General features: G+C 52.0%; 1 protein-coding gene across 2 annotated transcripts; it reads right to left on the bottom strand.

The window, feature by feature from the left end:
* Positions 1-381: 381 nt before the first annotated feature.
* LOC123437475 lies at positions 382-12,012 on the bottom strand. 2 transcript variants are annotated; one of them, XM_045115712.1, is made up of 6 exons: positions 11,686-12,012; positions 11,296-11,331; positions 3,320-3,563; positions 3,048-3,240; positions 770-891; positions 382-633 (listed from the first exon to the last, which is right to left on the bottom strand). In XM_045115712.1, exons 1-6 carry the CDS (start codon positions 11,721-11,723, stop codon positions 619-621), a joined length of 648 nt encoding a protein of 215 aa, XP_044971647.1. In that variant the 5' UTR covers positions 11,724-12,012; the 3' UTR covers positions 382-618. The 2 variants fall into 2 exon arrangements, with proteins under 2 accessions (XP_044971647.1, XP_044971648.1); XM_045115713.1 differs by lacking the exon at positions 11,296-11,331.
* Between the last annotated feature and the right edge of the window lie 3,035 nt (positions 12,013-15,047).

Genomic DNA, 15,047 nt, shown 5'->3' with positions numbered 1-15,047 from the left:
ATGGAGCACGGCCATGCCAGCGACAACGCTGCAGTGAAGCGTCTTCGACGATGGAGCATAGTTGCGTTGTGGCGAGATGGTGCGGCTCCTACTGCAACATGGGACGGCGTTGCTTCCAACTGCGACGCGCTTTGGTTGCTCCCGACGCGCTTTGGTTGCTCCCGCTACGACTACGATGAGGAGGGGGACGACCCCGCAAGATTCCATTGACCAGATCCAATGAGTGACAGGCACCAAATCTGATGGCCCAGGACCCGACAGATTTCTCAGGGAAATTAGTCAATTGATCCGTAGCAGGCACCTTAAAAACAATTGCTAGTTATTGGTTCCAAATTTTGACGCAAGACATGCTAAAAGTTCACAGAATACCACCACAAGACAAGAGAAAGAGTCTATGAATGGTTGCATCTGCTGCCTCAGACAAATCGGACGGTGTGCGGCCCAGTCACGCTTGGGAGAACGTTTGTGCTTTATGAAAGTATAATTATATAGCTAGTGTAAGGTACTATACACGCCCTTTCAAAATATAAGTAGCATCACATGGACGTTAAAATGGGAATAATTGAAGACCAACAGCCCATCAGACATTCTTTATGGCCATCTAGGACATCCTCCCTCTCAATCAGAGTCATCCTGAAAATGTGAAATACAATCAAATGCGTAGACGTATTATACATCTCCTACATATAGAACCAAATATATGCAGTATATAGAAAAACTGTAGCAAGAAAACAGCAGGAAAAAAAAGATGTCACTTGATTTACAGTACCTCACTGATACTATCCCACATAAATGGGAACTCGCAATCCACATGACCTCCAACATACAAACTTTCGCCAGCTGGATGCCTCAAGTCCACAGAACCTTGATTCTTACAACCAAAGCAATGTCCTTCAAAAACAAAAATATTGAACTAATTTTTCAATATCCTAACAAGAGAGAGAATCATTTAAAGCATAGAAATCTTAATAAAATACTACCTCCGTCCTAAAATTCTTGTCTAAGATTTGTGTAGATATGGATGTATCTAACACTAAAACTTGACTAGATACATCTATATTTAGACAATAATTTTAGGACGGAGGGAGTATTAAGTTCTAACTTAGTAATATGCTACAAAAAAAATTATCTACAACATCATAACTACCGTGTGAAGATAGACGGCATGACTACACAACTGGGCAGCGAGTTGAAATGAGAATAGCCAGAGAAAATAGACTGACTGCTCTTGTTTATCTCGCTAAATGCATAGCATTTTTCATATAATGTATGGTGGATGCTTAGGTTTTCGAATTGTAAAATCCTAGAATTCCCAATGCATATTATTATTTCCTAAAAGTAAGAGAACACACACATATACATGGTATTCATTCATGGTATTACCAGAATGTTAACAAGAATAACAGGATATAACTCTTGTTCTCTACTATTACCAGAATGTTAACTAGAACTGGAATCCTGATTTAGCCCGTTTCACTAGCTGGTGAAGGGAGTAGAGAAACAAAATACATGCTTCCAACGAATAAAAAAAAATCTATGATAAATGATCATTTTAGGAGTGGCTGTCTCTCTGCTCCTCTTGAGATCCCTGGCCATTGATTTTTCTATAGTTCAATATGCAGAGAATACCATGGTTATCATGAATGGTTCATCTGGTCGGATGCAGATTCTCATGAATACCTTGGAGGATTTCGCTAAGGCTACAGGGCTCAGGGTTAGTTTGCCAAGTCCTTCAGCTAACTTCTATATATTTATGTTCGATGGTCTTCAAGCAGACCCCATTTTCCCCAAGATTTGGAAGAGCAAGTGCTTGCCCAAGCATAAGGTTTTTGCCTGGCTTTGATTATGGAAAGATTGGACACCAGAGATTTAATCATCAGAAGGCATATTGGCATCTACTCCCTCCGTTCCAAAATATAAGACCTTTTAGAGATTACACTAGAAGACTACGTACGGAGCAAAATGAGTGAATCTATACTCTAAAATATGTCTATGTACATCCGTATGTAGGAGCTTGAGGACCGACCAGACCCTAGCGGAAGTGTCATCACCGGCAAACAGAACCAGGAAGATAACAGACTCAAACCATGGTGATTGCCTCCTCATGTGAAGGATGGCTTAAGGCAAGACTCTACTTGAATACAAATATAACTGTATCTATTTTTTTTTTACACGCACAGGGATTCAATGTTATGTAAGACTCTTGCCTATGAACAAATCAAGTAGAGTACCAATCAGAGACAAATCCTGACTAGATATGAAACAACAACTGGTAAGGTGACAGATCTAGGAGACCTAACCATCTACGCCACACCTGCTGTATGTTAATCCCCACATGACAAAACATCAGACAGCAGTAGTAAATTTACACACAAAAACTTGCTCATCTATTCATATTAATCGAATTATTATAGTAATACTACTACTTAAGAAGTCACTTTGTATGGCTTTATATTTTTAAGATTAACAAATCCAATCCAAGCACGGCAAGTACATATAAATAGATTGACTATGCAAACTAGAGGGAAAGCAATTCATCAACGGTGCGTCTGGATTTAAGTCAAAAATTAAACTAGCCTTGCTGGGCAAGGTTAGTCGGTTCGTTTGGACGGAAAATCTAGCTTTTGATGGCAATTAAGCCTGTAACCGCTTCCAAAACCTCGCTCACGGGGGAGAGTCAATTTGGCTGGCTCATGCGGGCAAACCAAAAGGCGCAAAAAGATCAATCCCACTTCCTGTACACCCATAACATAACTCCCTCGTCCATGAGTCGTGGTCCAGGATGCACCGCTTCCATTTGAGTTGTTTTCACGTGATGTTATCCGTGTACTGCATGTTGCAACCAAACAGCCAGATTTGCTCTTACGAGCTCTTGCTCAGACCGGCTAGGAAAATCTACCCTAGCTAAGCAAGGCTAGCTGATGAACCAAACACACCGCAAATAAGAGTTCCTAACATATTAGTAAATGCAAAACAGCATATTTCATGCAACCCGTTATATAGCACTACTATATGACTAGTAGTCACGTACAATTAAGAAAGCATACCATTGTCATCAGAATCCAAAGGCTTGCAGCAAAGAACATCACACAGTTCTCCTTCGTCTGGGATCACTTCAGCAAAAAATAGAACAGTGGAACCAGCCTGCTTAGCTGTAAAGTTGAAGTGTTCATAGAAGTTCATGTTTCCTTCAATAATGAAAACTTCATCTTTACTTTCATCAAACACAAAACGCATCTCCTGAAAATATTTCTCAGATTAAAACATGGAAATGTGCTCAAAATAAAGAGTTGCAAATTTATAAGGAAAGAGCACAAACCCCAACAAGATCCTCGTCGTTGTTATATTTCTGTAAAGCATATGCCATGTACTGTTTCTTACGGTCAGCATCACGCTTTAGCATTTCCTTTTTGGAATATTTCTTTTCTTCTACCTCTCTTTCACTAATTTCTTCACCCGCCGCTGCCTCCAAGTCACTCAACCTCCAACTTGTCAAATTTCCAAATCTATCGGTAAGATAAGGATCTCCGATATCGACTTCATCGTCACTGCCATCATTAGAACTGAAAAGGATTGCAAATGATTTCAAACAATTTTAAGAGAATAATCAATCATATAAGCACCCCATTGATAAATGAGTACAGATATTTTTATAAGAGAATTATGAACAAATCGTATATAAAATCATTACAGAAAGACTACTCGATAGTACGTCATCCATTATACATGGACCCGGATATATAGGGAACATCAGATTTTTAGGCATGGCAAATCGAACATTTTTCATGGCAAATTATGTTTGCCGAGGATGGCAAGTTTAGCTGATGAGCATGTCGAATTCGCCCCAGTTCATTTTTTTGCCAGGAATTTGCCGTGCTTGCAAACCAAATTTGCCATCCTCGCACCAACATAAATTGCCATGAGAAACGTTTGATTTGCCATGTGTAAAAATCCGACGTCAGATTTTTAGCCTTTCTGTTATACATAGCAGTCCCACATACAAATTTCTTTGAACTGGCAAATATGTGTTGGATTGCTAACCAGCTAGCAAGGCACGGTGACCTCTCTGTGATCAGCAAGATGAAACCTTCTCTGATCTCCTCACTGGATGCAGAATATCACTTCACCCACAAATGACGATTTCAGGACATGGTTAGCCTATGGTGCTGACCAAGTGATGGGAAATGTTATAAGAATGAGACCGTTCATCATACTCTATGTGGCGCAACTGGAGCCATCGTAATGCATGTGTGTTTGATGGGGAGAGGCCAGACCACTAGTGTGACAGCCAAATGGAGGTGAAGTTGTATGGGGCAGCCACTTCTTGAATACAAATAAGTTCTTTTGACCTCAAAAGTAAGCCAGAGAATGCAAGATATTGCCACAAGCTTAGACGTGTTCAGTGAGGTATGTTGCACATGGAACCAGATGATGACAAAGCAGGTTTGATAAGTAGGTGGCTGATGAATATGAGAGGTCCAAGGTAAACGATTTGATTAGCTATCAGAGACCGATTAAAAAAGAGTCCACTTAAGTTGTTTATCTTAGATTCTTTATCTCATCTACTGATCCTATCTTTTAATCTCTTACATTTTCTTCTTTTGTACTTCTTTGGTGGGGAGCTTACGATGTGCTTGCTTATGAGGCCCTAGCTTTATCCAAGCATATTGCCCGCATTTTTGCTCAACATCTGGTTGTGGGCATAATTGGAGTGTTTTTGAGTTTGTAGATAGTTAGCGTCTTCTTGGTTGCATACTTTGTTAACTTGCAGCCTGTCGGGCCTCAGGGACCGGGGGTACCCAGGCCCGTCGGCCTGCGGCCCCAGGCACGACGCGGCTGGGCAGGCCTGGTTCGGCCCATCGGCGAGCCCGGCAAGGAAGGCCATCGCTAGGCAGGCATCTGAGGACCGTTGCCAAGGGCCACGAGAGGGCGTTCGTCGCGAGGACGCGCCTTGAGGCCACCCCTGAGACTCTCGTGGGGCGGGCCCTGCGCCCCGCGTGGGTGACGCAGGTTGCGCAGGCGGCACAGGAGCGGTGCCAGCGGGCACGGGCCGGAAAGCTTTCCACTTTCATGCCAAAGGAGCAGGGTCAGCTGGCGGGCTCCTAAAACGACTCCCAAAGGTTTTCGGATCGGTGCAAGAGGACCAAGGCTAGGGGCTCGGCCGGACGGAGGTCACCGCCGAGCCCACCAGTACGTCACGAAGAAACGCTTTTGCAAGCGAAGACCACCTTTGTCAGGGCGGACTGCAGTCTTGTCCCCTTTCAAAATGGCCGTTGTGGTAATCCTTCCCACCGGGTGTGTTTTCGGGGGGAAGAGGACCAAGGCTAGTATAAAAGAGAGGCCCGGCCTCTATAGCAGGACCGGATCCTCGTTATCTCCACTAGGGCAAAAACCCGCCTTTGTACTCGTCTTCCACCTCAAGCAATCCAGACAAGCAGGAGTAGGGTTTTACACCGCAAGGTGGCCCAAACCTGGGTAAACTGCACGCGTGTTCTTGTTTGCTTTCCTCGGATCTAGTCGCCGGCGAGTCATAGTGAAGTTGAGAGGTAGGACGGGGTAGGAGGGCGAGCGCACCCCAGAGTTCGAACCTTTCTGGGTCTACAGAGCCCCGATTCCGACATTTGGTGCCCCTGGTAGGGGTGCGCGGCCGCCCTCGAGCTCCAGTTTCGTCTCCAGCTTCATTGACCCCGTGGCCGATGCCTGCCGTGCGCATCCCGAGCGCTCGGTGTCGGACGGATGTTACTGACCCACCAGCGTCGCGGCCACCACCGTCTTCGCCCCCGTAACCCGCAGACAACAGGGCTTCATGTGGCCACCGGCGCAGCAAGGCGGCCGCCCTGCTGCGCCCCCGCGGCGTCTGTCTCAGCCTGCGTTCACGTGGGGGGCCTGAACGCGCAAGACGCGCTGCCCATGGCGAGCGAACTACTTCGCCACCGCCCGACAGACGAAGGGTCCGACGCCTGGGAGGACCACATCGCCGAACTCGTCACCGTCGCCAGGAGGGCCTTGGTGCCCTATGCCCCGCTTCAGCCCCCGGCGCCGAAGGCAGTGGGCTCGTCCAGCGAGCTGCCCCCGCCGCCGCATGGTGGTTCGCTCGATCTGCAGCCCGAGGGGCCCGAGCAAGTCCCGCCCCAAGTTGTGCTCTAGCTCCTCCGGGTCCCAGTGACCAGCTTCGGACCACCGCCGGACCCTCACAGTGGCACACCTGGAGAGGCCGGCGAGATGTTTTGCGCCCATCACAACGTACACACCCACAACACGGAGGATTGCCAGGTAGTCAGGACCTCCCACAGCAAGTGCGCCGCTCGGCGCCAAGACCGCGCCGCCGAACACGGAGGTGATCGCGACAACGGGGAAGGGGCGATCTCGATGACCACTTTCGGCAACCCCGCGGCGACGGCGGAAGCGGTCTGCCCCAAAAGACACTTGTGCGGGTACCCCCCGTGACATGCGCCACCAGGACAGCGCCGCCTTGCCGCCACGACCACGGGCCCCCAGGGAGAGGGGTGTCGCGTCGGGCGCTGGTTTCATGGGCCTCACGCTCCAAGCCGGCGCTCGCTAACCTCTGGCATAGGGGGTCACGCCAGGCGCCCCCGTCAGATCAGGCTCGGGGGCTCCGGTCTGGAGCCGCCGGGTAATAGCTAGTACGATGAGGGGGGAGCCTGGGACCCGTGGAGGCGCGCCCCGGCGCGCGCCCGGAGAGTGGCGTTAAGCGCCAAGGCCGTGGGATTTCGCCGTTCAGGAGATCGACAAGCTACAAGGGGTGTAGGTCACGCACACCTCGCGAGGCGCAAGGTTCCCGCGGGCTCGTGAAGCCTCAGGAGCCAGCAGCCTCAGGACTCGGTTGTCCGCCGCCGGTGGGGTAGGCTCCCGCGGTACGTAACGACAGGCGACCTGATGCGCCCGCGATAGTTGGGCCGTCGGGTGACCATTTGGATTGTTCGGATCAAGCAATTCCTAGTATTTTGCATCGCCCCAAGTGGGTGTTCACTGAGTTTGTAATGGACTTGATTAACCTTCACTTGAGATGGTGTCATTTGTCTTAATCCTAAGCTTTAGTGTCAAGCCGCCACCGTGCAACCGGACTCTTCAGGCCATATGGGACATGATGGCTCTAACGCTTGGGCCACGGGAGCGCTGCGTCGGCGTACGCATTCCCACGCCGAGGCGCAAGGAAGTGTCAGAGGCGAGCCCTCTGGGGAGGACCCCTTCAGAGGCGCCCATGTCTCCAGGCTGGACGTCGCGCGCCTGGAGACGAAGGGTGGGGGGCCTTCAGAGACGCCCATGTCCCCAGGCCTGACGCCGCGCGCCTGGGGACGGAGGGTGGGGGGCCCCTCAAGATCGCCCATGTCTCCAGACCCCGCGCCACTCGCCTAGAGACGGAGAGTGAGAGCGAGGAGTCAAACACCCGGAGGTTTACCCGTGACACTCTCACGTAAGAATAGTGGGGGTTGTATACGCCCAGAGTCTTCTATGTGGAAGCCCACGACGAGCCGTGTCATGGCCTCGGTGAAGGGCTCCTCCCACACCCAAGTGGAAGTCCTATGCTCAGTGCTAGCGGAATGACTGTCGAACCGCAACTATGCCCATGCCCTAGTGGAAGCCCCTTGCATCGCGCCTAGGAAACGATCGAAGAAGATGCCCCGCGAGCCGCAACTAACACTTCTTTTAGGTTGACCCGTGCTGGAAACGGCAACCGCGTTTCTTTCTAGGTTGACCCGTGCTGGACACGGCGGCCGCTTTTATTCTTTCCTATCTTCGACTTGTGAACGAGCTCACCGAGCTGGCCCGTGTTGGATACGGCAGCCGCACCTCCCCTTTTTGGGCTAGCAAACAATTTAACTTCGGGTTTTCTGGTGAAGGTCTTGGTCTTCTGGTTTTCGTGGAGTTTCCTTGGATTTCTGTGCTCTTACCACGCCCGCACCTAACGGAAGCCTCATGCTTCGTGCTGGGGAAGAGACGACAAAGATCTCCCCCTACGGCATGCGCCCGCTGGCTCTACATGGGCCTCACACTCACGGGGGCTGAGCATGGTGTCTTGGCCCGGGTCTGCCCTGGCGGTGCTGGGAGCCTAGAGAACTGGGCTCTAGCTCACGGGCACACCTCACCCGCGTGTCACCTCGTCAAGACTCCAGGGGCCTATATTTCTCGCGCAACGCCCAGATGCAAGCGGGCAAGCGCGCACCGTCGAGACAAGGCGTCTTCCTCACAGGACCTCCATCAAGAGGCCTCGCGAGGCAGGCCCCGCAAGCAGCAACCGCTCGCACGAGCCGCTCGCGAGAAGAAGGCAAGCCCCTGAGCACCGTGCCTCAAGAGCCCTCACATCCACGCTCGGGGGCTGGGCCCTAACGCCACGAGGCATCGGAGCGACCATGGAGGTGCAAGCTCGGCAGGGAGTGCCAAGGGGAAGTTTACTTTCGGCCCAAAATAGTGTTCGAATCAGTTTTGGGCGTGAAGGAGATAACCCCTTCTACATGCCCCCACAGAGCCAGCATGTTGCATTGCAGGAAAAAGAAGGCGAAGCGAAAGAGGGAAGGCCGAGTTCCCGAAGCACCGCCGCCAGGCGACTTAGATGGAGCCCTCGCGAGGGTATCAGCCTCGTGAGGCCACACAAACAACCGTTGTCGGGGGCTTCGCGGCGCGTCCGCGGGGCCGCGTCGAGGGGCTGCCCCCGGGGCTTCGCGGGGGAGGATGGCCAAGGGAACGTGAGGCTGGACGACGCTCGAGGTTGGCCGGCTCCGAGGCACGGGCCATGGCCCGTGAGCTCGCTTCCGCGCGCTGCATCTTACCAGGGCCTTCGGCCGCCTCACAAAGGCCTCCGGCGGTGGGCCCCTCGTGCGGGACCCAAGCGCAAGCTAACGGGCACGCGAAATCTGGAGCAGGGAGCCTCGCGGCGAGTCCCCATAGAGCAAGGCACGATGCGAGGCAACCGCCCAACTAGGCGGGGGCAGACACTAAAAGCGCTCGGGGGCTACCGGCCCGCGGCCCGAACGCACGTCAGGAATGGGGCCTCAGGGGCCGCGCGTTGTGGGCCCTCAACAGCCAGAGCACAGGAGGTGCATGGGAAAAACAGAAGACCTCGCAGAAGAAATGAAGGCACCGCAAGCATAACGAGCAACCACTACTCAAGGCAAAAGTAAGTTACAAAATGTCTGACGCCCCCCCCCCCCCCGGGCCAAGGGTTCTTTGGTGCAACAGGAAAAGGTTGGGAAAGCTCAAGGAGAGGAGGCGCCGTCCTCGTCCTGGCCCTCGGAAGTTGCGGCGTCAAGGCTGCCGCCCTCCTCGGAAGGCAGCGCCTAGGCGAATCGCCCGACCAGGGACTCCACATGCTCGCGCACCTCGTCCCTGAGGGGGCTCCGGAGCTCCGCGGGCACCGGCTCCATCGCGCGGGAAAGGTCGAACGCAGGGTTGTGGCGACGCAAGTTGGAGAAGACGCGCGTCAACGCGTTGCCCAGGAAGTCGCGCGCTGGACTCGATGTCTTCCTCCACCTTGGAGAAACCCGACTCCAGCGCCTCCACCACCTTGAGGAGGAAGTCAGGGTAGCCTCTGTGGCCATGCGCTCGCGGCAGTGCGGGGGCATCCCTAACGAAGCGGTGGAGCGTGCCGCCTGTGCGTCGGGCCAACTCCAGGGACTGTTGGGCGCACTGCGCCTCCATACGCCGCGTGCGCCGCGTCATCCTTAGCCGCCTGAGCAGCGTCGACGGCTTCATCAACCTGGGCCAGGAGCAACATCAACTCCTCCTTGGCCTCCCCCTCGCTCCTGAAGGCGGCCCCCAGGGCAGCTTGAGCACCCTCTAGATGGGCCATGAGCACGCTCACCTCCTCTTAGAGCACGTCGTACTTGAGCTGGAGGAAGGCTTCCCGACGGGTGAGCTCGTCATGGTACTCCTCCAGGGCGGCCGCCCGCTCTCGAGTCACCTTCGTGTCTGCATCGGCAAGGGCCTCCTCGCGCGCCGCTACGAGGGTGGCCTCATCGGCGAGAACGCGCCCTTCCAAGGCCTCGAGGCGCTCGTGCTCCACCTCTTGGTCGCGGGCGGTCCGGGCGGACTCCCGCTCGCGGAGGGCCACGATCGCCTCCCGCTCGATGATGGCGGCCTCCCTGAGGGCCAGGTCCGCCCCGCGCCCAGGGCTCCGAAGGGTGAACGCAACAACGTCGGCCGCGCGCTCCCGGGGCTCCGCAGTTGCCCCAGAAGGGACCGCGGACCCCCGTGCCCTGCTAGGCCAAGTGCGAAGGAAGAGGCCTCACCAACAGGTGGCGCGCGAGGGGGCGCCCCCGACGGGGCATCCCTATGCCTCTTGGGTGCGGGCGCCCTGGAAAGCTCGGTGATCAGATTCATCAGATTAGGAGGATCTGCAAGGGAAAGCGATAACGACGACGCACTTACTCGTCGCTGGCGGCCCAGTGCGTTGGCACTGGGGGTGGCCTTGGGGGGCGGTCCTCGTTGCCCCCGGGGGACGGCGGCGGCACCGAAGGCCCCGCCCACGCTTCGGCGCTTGTGGTATCCCTACTGGTTGCCATGAAGCTAAGGGAAGAAGGTTGTGTTTGTGCAAGGATGACAAAGAAGCGTGGGAAGAAGGCAGACGGGGAAGCTGTGTGGTTGCAGTTCCACCCCTTGGGCGTGGTGGTTTTGTAGGCACAGCCATAGTGCCCAAGGTTCCGCGGGAGGTGTAGGCGACGCAGGCCCTGTTGAGCGACACGTGCCAAGCCTGGCCCACGGACAGCGGGGGCTCGCGCCTCCTCGTTCCTCCGATGAGCTGCCGCGCATGCGCCGCGGGCCCAGGGGCAATCTTACATGAGAAGGATGGCGCAAGTGGGTGGCGCTGGTCAAGAGAACAATGATGGCAGACGTTGCCCGCAAGCTTTACATCAACTCACTCGGAGCGGTTCTCGGAGCGTTGCGGAAAGGAAGAGTTCCACGACGCGTCAAGCCTGGCCCGCAAGCGATTGGGCCCGCGTCGCTTTGCCCCCCCCCCCCCCTTCCCCGTCACCGGGAGGAGCCGTGCACAACGTGGGCCCAGGGGCTACTGTCGGGCCTCTGGGACCGGGGGTAACCAAACCTGTCGGCCTGCGGCCCCAGGCGCGAGCGGCTGGGCAGGCCTGGTTCGGCCCATCGGCGAGCCCGACAAGGAAGGCCCTCTCGAGAGCCTTCGCCCTGCGAGGTGGGCATCTAAGGACCGTCGCCAAGGGCCACGTGAGGGCGTTCGTTGCGAGGACGCTCCCTAAGGCCACCCTAAGACTCTCGTGGGGCGGGGTAGAACAGGGTAGGAGGACGAGTGCACCCCAGAGTTCGAACCTTTCTGGGTCTGCGGAGCCCCGATTCCGACACAGCCTATATCAAAAAGGTTACAAATAACATGAATGTTATTTCCACTTCTCAGATCCACATCAAAAAAAGGAAAACAGTGGACCATCAAATATTAAAGAAGTTTGTGTATATTCAATACAACAAAAATATTGCAAATATGCCCCAAACTCATTATGCAAAGTTGCAAACTGTAAAAAAATGTATTCCAGAGTCAGAATGGTCATTCTGCAGTCCTGGTTTTGGTGTCACTAGAGGTTCACTAGCGGAGAGATCATGATAAAGATAACTGTGAGGGTTCTTTCCGCTTTCAACCGAATGAGAAGGACGTGTATCTCTCTGGCTGGGGCTCGGTCGGGGTGGCTGGGACTGAGATTGTACCTGGCAATGTGTTGGCCGTCGCCGTTTGACCGGCCCATTGATTCGGAACAGGGGCAGGCGGCGCCGGAGGAGTTTATGCCCTAGACCTAGAGGAGTTCAGAGGAGATCGCGGGGTATGCGGGGCGGACAGGTCAAGGCGGCAGCTAGGGTTGGCGGCGGCGCGGTGGATCAGGTCAGAGAGGCAACTGGGGCTGGAGGAGGAGGAGGAGGCGGCGGCTGCGGCGGCGGCTTCGCCTCGCTCGAGGGGAATTTGGATTACAACGCGAGCGACCGAGCCGAAAACACAAGCGCCGTCACCAACAGCCCACCCGGGCACCCCGTCCATATTCGCCGCAAAACCGCGAGCGGCACAAACACGGTCTCATAGTCCAGCTACAGGCCGTACCATCAACAATCACTAGGCCCAATCAAACCGTTTCTTTATTGGTGCGTGCTATGGGAAAATCCTATATGCCGGCGTCCAATTGTCGACCTTCGCACGCGGACACGCGGTGGTGTGAGCGATGGACGTAGTGGGCCGACCTGTTTAGCGCGTTTCACAGAACTCGGTTTTGGGAAGACTTTCCCAGCTGGTTTTTTCAGTTTAGAAACCTTCTCCGAACCGGTTTTCTTTTTTTCACTTTATTTTTTCTTTATTATTTTTTGTTTCTTTTTCTGTTTAGGTTTAAAAAATGTTCTGAATTTTCAAAAAATGCTTTGTATTTTCAAAAAAACTTCTGGATTTTTCAAAGAATGTTTGGGATTTTCAAAAAGTGTTGTTCAAATTGGAAATATAATTTTGCTTTTCCGAAAAAAAATGAATTTTCAAAAAATGTTTTAGGTTTACAAAACAAATTCAGAAAATGTTCTTCTTTTTTAAAAAGAAATTCTGGATTTTCAGAAAATGTACGGGATTGTAAAAATAAATCAAATTAGAAAAATGATTTTAGAAAATTGTTCTGGATTTTCAAAAAAATGTTCTGGATCTTCCAAAAATGTTCTTCTTTTGTTCTCAGAAATCAAAAAAGTTTTAACTTTCAAAAATTGTTCACGTTTATAAATTTCTTCAGGATTTTTTTCTCATTTACTAAAATTGTTCTTAAGATTCAAAGAATGTCGTGCTTTCAAAAAATTGTCCACGCTTCCAATTTTGTTCGGGATTTTCAAAATTGTTTTCATTTCAAAAAAATTCCTTCAGATTCAAAAAATATTCATGCTTTAAAATTTTGTTCCCGGTCCCAAATTTGTTCATGATTTTTTGAAATTATTCTTTGTTTTAAAATTTGTTCTCAAGATTCAAAAAATGTTTGTGCTTTAATAAAAATGTTCACGCTTCCAAATGTGTTCGGGGTTTTCAAAATTGTTTTCCGTTACGAAATTTCGTTCTTAAGATTCAAAAAATATTCATGCTTTAAAATTTTGTTCCGAGTCGCAAATTTGTTCAAGAGACTTTAAAATTATCCTTTGTTTTAAATTTTGTTCTTAAGATTCAAAAAATGTTCATACTTTAAAAAGTTGTTCGCATTTTCAATTTTTCTTTAAAAAACGTTCATCTGTTCAAAAAATGGTTGAGAAATTCAACGTTTCTTCGTTTTGATTTTCAAAAAAAGAAAATAAGAAAATAAGCAGAATAGGAAAAAATGAAATAAAAAAAAGGAAATTGTCTGTTTTTTTAGACAAATACAAAAGTTGGCTGCCGCCGTCTCGCCTCACACTCCGCCACAAACCGCCCCTGCCATCGGTCGCGCCCCACCAACACCGGGCCTCCTCTCCCTCCCCGTCACCACGGGGGAGCGGACGCCCTGCCACCGGTCGCGCCCCACCAACGCCATGCCTCCTCTCTCGCCCCGTCACCGTCGTGGAGCAGATGCACCGCCACCCGCCGCGCCCCACCATCGGCAGCCTAGTGGCATCCCAACTCGAGGTTCTCCTCCACCTCATTCCTCATCCCCTGGAATGGATCCATGCATGTGCTTGTTGGTGATTCCACATAGTCTCATGTGGAATCGGTCGTCGGGAGGGACGGATTTCGCCGTCTCGTCCCGAGCGTTGGTTAGGGCATGATATTGGGCGCAGTTCCTTTAGTTGCCCTGCAGCAAGGTGTGAGATATGTGGGAGTGGAGAGAAGAAATTGTATATGTTCACCTGCATCAAGTGCAATGGTTGTTAACATCGGTACTCCCTTTTTCTTCACCATGTTTTCTTCACCTTTCATCTTGGTTCAGATGTTAACCACTTGGGGAGTGTACTGCTTGCCACTCTGCCACTGTTGGGGAACGTCGTATGGGAAACAAAAAAATTCCTACGCGCACGAAGACCTATCATGGTGATGTCCATCTACGAGAGGGGATGTTCGGTCTACGTACCCTTGTAGACCGCACAGCAGAAGCGTTAGTGAACGTGGTTGATGTAGTGGAACGTCCTCACGTCCCTCGATCCGCCCCGCGAACCGTCCCGCGATCAGTCCCACGGTCTAGTGCCGAACGGACGACACCTCCGCGTTCAGCACACGTACAGCTCGACGATGATCTCGGCCTTCTTGATCCAGCAAGAGAGACGGAGAGATAGATGAGTTCTCCGGCAGCGTGACGGCGCTCCGGAGGTTGGTGGTGATCTTATCTCAGCAGGGCTCCGCCCGAGCTCTGCAGAAACGCGATCTAGAGGTAAAACCGTGGAGATATGTGGTCGGGCTGCCGTGGCAAAAGTGTCTCAAATCAGCCCTAAAACCTCCGTATATATAGGGGGAAGAGGGGGAGACTTGCCTTGGGGTCCAAGGACCCCCAAGGGGTTCGGCCGAGCCAAGGGGGGCAACCCTCCCCTTCCAAACCGAGTCCAACTAGGTTTGGAAGGAGGAGTCCTTCCCCCTTTTGCCACCTCCTCTTTTTTTTCTTTTCTCTTTGATTTTCTTCCTATGGCGCATAGGGACTTCTTGGGCTGTCCCACCAGCCCACTAAGGGCTGGTACTTTCCCGGTAACTCTGAAAACCTTCCGGTAATCAAATGAGGTCATCCTATATATCAATCTTCGTTTCCGGACCATTTCGGAAACCCTCGTGACGTCCGTGATCTCATCCGGGACTCCGAACAACATTCGGTAACCAACCATATAACTCAAATACGCATAAAACAACGTCGAACCTTAAGTGTGCAGACCCTGCGGGTTCGAGAACTATGTAGACATGACCCTAGAGACTCCTCGGTCAATATCCAATAGCGGGACCTGGATGCCCATATTGGATCCTACATATTCTACGAAGATCTTATCGTTTTGAACCTCAGTGCCAAGGATTCATATAATCCCGTATGTCATTCCCTTTGTCCTTCAGTATGTTACTTGCCCGAGATTCGATTGTCAGTATCCGCATACCTATTTCAATCTCGTTT

Source organism: Hordeum vulgare, chromosome 1H (genome assembly GCF_904849725.1).
Source record: "Hordeum vulgare subsp. vulgare chromosome 1H, MorexV3_pseudomolecules_assembly, whole genome shotgun sequence".
Lineage (NCBI taxonomy): Eukaryota > Viridiplantae > Streptophyta > Magnoliopsida > Poales > Poaceae > Hordeum > Hordeum vulgare.
Note: the sequence above shows the minus strand (reverse complement) of the source record. Positions and strands in the feature narration are given on the sequence as shown.

Bases quoted from the DNA above. Each gene is read 5' to 3' on its own strand.
- LOC123437475 (XM_045115712.1), bottom strand. From the start codon at position 11,723: ATGGGCCGGTCAAACGGCGACGGCCAACACATTGCCAG. The intron at 3,241-3,319 runs GTTTGTGCTCTT...AAATATTTTCAG, and splicing joins ACGACGAGGATCTTGTTGGG to GAGATGCGTTTTGTGTTTGA. The intron at 892-3,047 runs GTATGCTTTCTT...TTGTTTTTGAAG, and splicing joins TTTGGATTCTGATGACAATG to GACATTGCTTTGGTTGTAAG.